The sequence below is a fragment of the Etheostoma spectabile genome, chromosome 7 (assembly GCF_008692095.1).
Source record: "Etheostoma spectabile isolate EspeVRDwgs_2016 chromosome 7, UIUC_Espe_1.0, whole genome shotgun sequence".
Taxonomy (NCBI): domain Eukaryota; kingdom Metazoa; phylum Chordata; class Actinopteri; order Perciformes; family Percidae; genus Etheostoma; species Etheostoma spectabile.
The window spans coordinates 37,932-43,006 of record NC_045739.1 but is presented as its reverse complement, the minus strand read 5'-3'; the positions used below and the strand labels follow the sequence as shown (position 1 = coordinate 43,006).

At 42.5% G+C, this 5,075-nt stretch overlaps 1 protein-coding gene and 1 long non-coding RNA gene across 2 annotated transcripts in view; one reads left to right on the top strand and one right to left on the bottom strand.

Moving 5' to 3' along the window:
- Positions 1 to 5,075, top strand: part of cables2b (Cdk5 and Abl enzyme substrate 2b) — a gene marked incomplete in the record, with an annotated part of 41,020 nt that overhangs the window by 19,071 nt on the left and 16,874 nt on the right. Inside the window, 1 exon segment of the mRNA XM_032521305.1 lies at positions 1,516 to 1,608. Coding sequence (XP_032377196.1) covers positions 1,516 to 1,608 — 93 coding nt within the window.
- The window catches only part of LOC116692786 (uncharacterized), a 23,539-nt gene that overhangs the window by 7,234 nt on the left and 11,230 nt on the right, over positions 1 to 5,075 (bottom strand). The gene's annotated exons all lie outside the window — the stretch shown is intronic.

The following is a 5,075-nucleotide window of genomic DNA, read 5'->3' as shown; positions in this document are numbered from 1 at the left end:
GCCTTAAAAACAAGCAATAAAATCTATCCTGTAACGGACAGGTAGCTAGTGGAGGGAGGCCAGGACTGGCGTCATGTGTTAACGTTTTTTTGTTTTAGTTAAAAGGCGAGCAGCTGCGTTTTGGAGCCGATTTGTTTCAGGGTGGAATGTTAAAGGACCAGGGGGCAGCAGAACTTCCTGTTAAGTCAATGTGACTGAATGAGGAGACGGATCTAACTACCCAGATGTCACTACGGAGTCTTACACACACACACACACACACACACACACACACACACACACACACACAGCTCCCTCAAACATCTGCTTCACTAGCTTTCATGTGTGGTGTGGAATCACCATGTCAGCCATTAAAAACAATAACAGATGCTGTGTACGTGTGTGTCTGTGTGTGTGTGTGTGTGTGTGTGTACGTATGTGGTTGAGTGGTGTGTGCGCCAGATCTGTTTTTTAACAGAAGGTCATTGGTGTGTGTGGATTTAAATTGTTGTTTAAAACTAAATGTGTCGTCATGTTGTCCTTCACACGTCCCAGGGAATGGTGCACAGCTCCTTGCCTGGTGGTAACAAAGTTGCTATATGAGTTTATATTGTATGAGAAATGTATGTGTGGTGTAAGTGTTTGCATATGTGCTGAAGAGCTGTGGGTGTGTGTGTGTGTGTGTGTGTCTCTCTCTCTCTCTCTCTCTCTCTCTCTCTCTCTCTCTCTCTCTCTCTCTCTCTCTCTCTCTCTGCTGGTGGTGTTATGTTATGTAACTGCTGTGATGTCACTGAGCTCAGCTTCTTGGCCTGCTTTTACTGCTGTTGTCTAAATCCACAAGGTCGACACAGCAACACAACCAGGCTTATGACCTGACCTTCAACAGACACACACACACACACACACACACACACACACACACACACACACACACACAGCCTCAGCGTTGGTGTCACAAGTCAGTGGGTATAATGCTTTGAAACAAAGAAAGATTTTCTTTTTATACACATGAAGAAATAAATTCCATAAACATACTGCTCTGTAATTATGTAGAACATTATACCATATCATTTGTTCAATAGGTAAGAGAGGTGTGTGTGTGTGTGTGTGTGTGTGTGTGTCTGTGTGTGTGCTTTTTTTGTACTCAAATGTGTCCGATGCCGCAATCGATTAATCTTTTTAAGCGATTATTTCCTGGATGAATGGATGAGTTGTTTGGTTGTTAAAGTGTCAGAATGGTGAAACATGTGGATCAGTGTTACCCAAAGCCCAACATGACGTCCTCAAATGTCTCATTTTGTCCACAACTCAAAGATATTCAGTTTACTGTCACAGGAGTAAAATTTCACATTTAACAAGCTGCGAACAGAGAGGTTTTCTCAATAGTAATTAGTATTTTAATAGTTGAAAACTAATCGATTCATCGATACATTTTTGCAGCTTCAAATATGTCCTCTGGCATCCTAATTCATGATATTCTGATATAAGAGTGACGCTCTTCATCATTAGTGTGCCTGTGTCTTTCTCTCTCTGTAGGACTCGTAACCTCTCCGGCTCTCCCAGACCTCGACACACCAAGAAGATCCACTTCATCAAAAACATGAAACAGTACGACACGAGAGGCAGCAGGTAGGACACATCAATCTGAACTCACAGGTTTACAGAGAACATTACATTACATGTCAGTAAGTCCACACTTTTATCCAACGCCACTTCCAATTTGCTATAAATCAGAGGTTGCACGCCTCTGGTGTCCTGCTCAGGGACACATTGGTTGATGGATCGCAGTGGGATTCCCTGACCTGGAATATTATATCTTCTTTTTATAGCCATTTAATGTAATTGTTTTGAATTTTCTTAAATGTCATAGGGGTCATAACTCAGATTTTTGCATTATGGTTCAATCTGTTTAACCATGAACCTCTACACACTGGGCTTACATGCAGAAGTGTGGAGGAAGAGACGAAAGGAGTTGCAGGGGTGTCTGCTGCAGTTCTTCCTCTATTGTATTCTATTCTTGTCCTTCCTTGCAGGGTGTATAAATCCGACCTGTGGGTCAGAGGAAACGCAGCGTACTCAGATCAGATAATAATAGACTGCGGGCTGATTGTTTGAGAATAGATCCAGCTAAGAGCTGTTGTTTCTCCTGCAGCCAAATAACCAAGTCACCACGGAGAAGAGACCGCGGCTTCCAAAGATTCCTGCCTCACACTCTGGGTCCTAATTTAGTTCAATTTGATTCATTGTGTCGATTAACAACAGGCGTTATCTCAGGACACTTTACACATAGAGGAGGCCTAGACCACCCTCTATAATTTACAAATGCCCAATGATCCCCCACTGGTAACACTGCTCACTAAGACTAGCATTAGGTTGTGCTTTTTAACACAACATGACATTGTGTACAGGCTAATGATGAGGATATGTTTATTGCAAACTGCATGATGACACCAACCTTTCACAATAAACTTGAACTACCGTAATGGAGAACTAACTTAAGTTTTTACTGAAAGGTGCTGTAGAAATAAAGCGACCTTGCCTGGTCTGAGGAAGTGTAACGTCAACAGCACCGCGACCTCTTTCGCCTCCTATTGCCAATAATATCATACCTAATATCATAGTGCTGTCTGAATAACTGTAACCACACTTGAAACCACTTTTTTAGGATCCCCCCTGCGACAACCCCCATCCCCCTGCACGGTCTGATGGCTGATGCAGTCAGTGTGAATGCACACTATGCCATATATAACCTAAAAACAATAAATCCAAAAATAGACATTTGGGGTTGTGACCGTGCTATAAGCCTGGAAATAAAGGGAGTTAGAATTAAACAGAAACAGCCTACGGTTAAAAAAACACTGCTGCAGAGCATACATTCTGTGTGATAATAGATTCCAGGATAAATAAAAGTTAGAAACATAAAGTCACTGGTCAGAGTTACTCTAGTGGACATTGCTGGATTGTCTCACCCTTAAACCCTCCTGTTGTCCTCGGGTCAAATTTCACCCATTTTCAAAGTTTCTAGATTAGACATTTGGGTTTCTTTCAACAAAATTGTCAAAAGAAAGTAATGTGGATGGTTTCTACAATGCTCTTCACAAGTAAAATAAATGATAAGTTCACTATTTTTATAAAATTTGTGTTTTATTCAATTTTATAGCATTTGAAATAAAAATTGGTAAAAGACAAAATGTTTAAAAAAAAGACAATAATAGCAAAAAAAGAGAGACAACATGTCTGAAGAAAAAGCAAGTGTGTGTTGTGAAAAGACGATGCAAAAAAAACAAAAACTATTTCATTTTTCATTTTTACCCCAAAAAAACAAAAGAGTGGTATGGTCGACGCAAAGACAACAGGACAGGTTAAGTTTTTTCTGCATCAGTGTAGAGTTTATTGAAACAAAACGATATCAGAGTATTTTTCCAAACGTCTTAGGCTGTTTGACTTTTTTCCCCTTGGTTCTCTTTGAGTGTAATCAGCTGTGGAGCTCAGTAGCTACGGCCCCTGGGCCATGGGTCCAGTCCCTGTTGGATTAGTCTGGGCCATGGGTCCGGTCCCTGTTGGATTAGTCTGGTGTTTTTCTTTAAGGTGATCACAGAGTAATGAGCCCCCAGTGTTATGAAATATGTGGTAATAAATGGATGTGTCGAGGGGCCAGAATCCCCAGCGGAGTCACGTTTCCAGCAGGCCTGTTGTGATGCCTCAGCCGTTTCCACTGAAGTCCCTGGCCACTTCCTGCTCTTCACTTTCCCAAGCATGGGGGGGAAGCTCTGTGTGTGTGTGTGGTGTGGTGTGTGTGTGTGTGTGTTGTGTGTGTGTGTGTGTGTGGTGTGTGTGGTGTGTTGTGTGTGTGTGTGTGTGTGTGTGGTGTGGTGTGTGGGTGTGTGGTGTGTGTGTGTGTTTGTGTGTGTGTGTGGGGTGTGTGGTGTGGGTGTGTGGGGGTGTGTGTGTGTGTCCAATGACAGCAATTACCACACAACCCATAATCTGCCTCATGGGATGGAGGAGGAGCACCGGGGCAGCAGAGGACAGTCAGTCTTCACAGTAAACACAGTTCTAGAGGAGTGTCCACATTTTTAATTCACAGGAACATTTTCCTACTGAATATTACATATTCAGCTTGTGAGAGAACTTTAAACCCCAGAGCTTCCACTACGCAGTGCTGTGGTGTCTCCTTTAAAAGATAAGGTCAACTACACCCTCAGGATGAGATTGTCCCTATTTATTCTTGGATTAAAGTGAACTGAATCCTCCACTCCTCATGAAAAACGACTTGATTTGATTCATGTCATGCCTGTAAAAAAAAAAAGTTAGGTAAAAAGTTAGGTAGAAAACTGCACTTTAAAATGTAACTGTCATTCTATAATGGAAAGGTTTATTTATCACAAGTTATATCGTTATCGCAATATTCAACATTATTGCATATTGCATTTTCTCCTCTTATTGTACTACTTTTTTTTTTTATAACTGTACCCCAGTGTGATGTAAACAAGCTACAGTAGGCTACACTACATAAAGATGCATGTTTTGAATCCTTCAGAGATCGTGGTCCATCTTGAAGGCGATGTCAGGGACTGGCGGGAAACTGAGAAGGAAGGGCTTACTTAACGAACAAACAAACAATCTGACACCGTGCCGGCGTGCCTGCGTGTGTGTGCGTGTGTGTGCGTGTGCGTGGTGCGTGTGGTGTGTGTGTTGTGTGGTGGGTGGGTGTGGGGGGTGTGTCTGTGTGTGTGTGTGTGTGTGTGTGTGTGTGTGTGTGTGTGTGTGTACAGTATATAAGAGAAAATGATTCATCACAAACGTGATCCACTCAGAGACGAGTGTGTTTCTGTTTTGACACACTGTGAATCATCTCCCAGTCTCTTTGGTGTCTGAGCCAAGTACGCTAACACTTTCCTCTGAGAGACAAACCAGGCGAGCACTGTGCAGCCATGTACTCCAGAGGAGCTGTCACACAAAAATACACATGTACTATTAGGGAGGGGGGGGAGTCGATACAGCATAGTATCGCAGTATTTTCAGTGGCAATACTGTATCGATACACAGGCGCCATGTATGGATCTGTTGTTATGTGTTGGTCAGTTTGTCTGCTT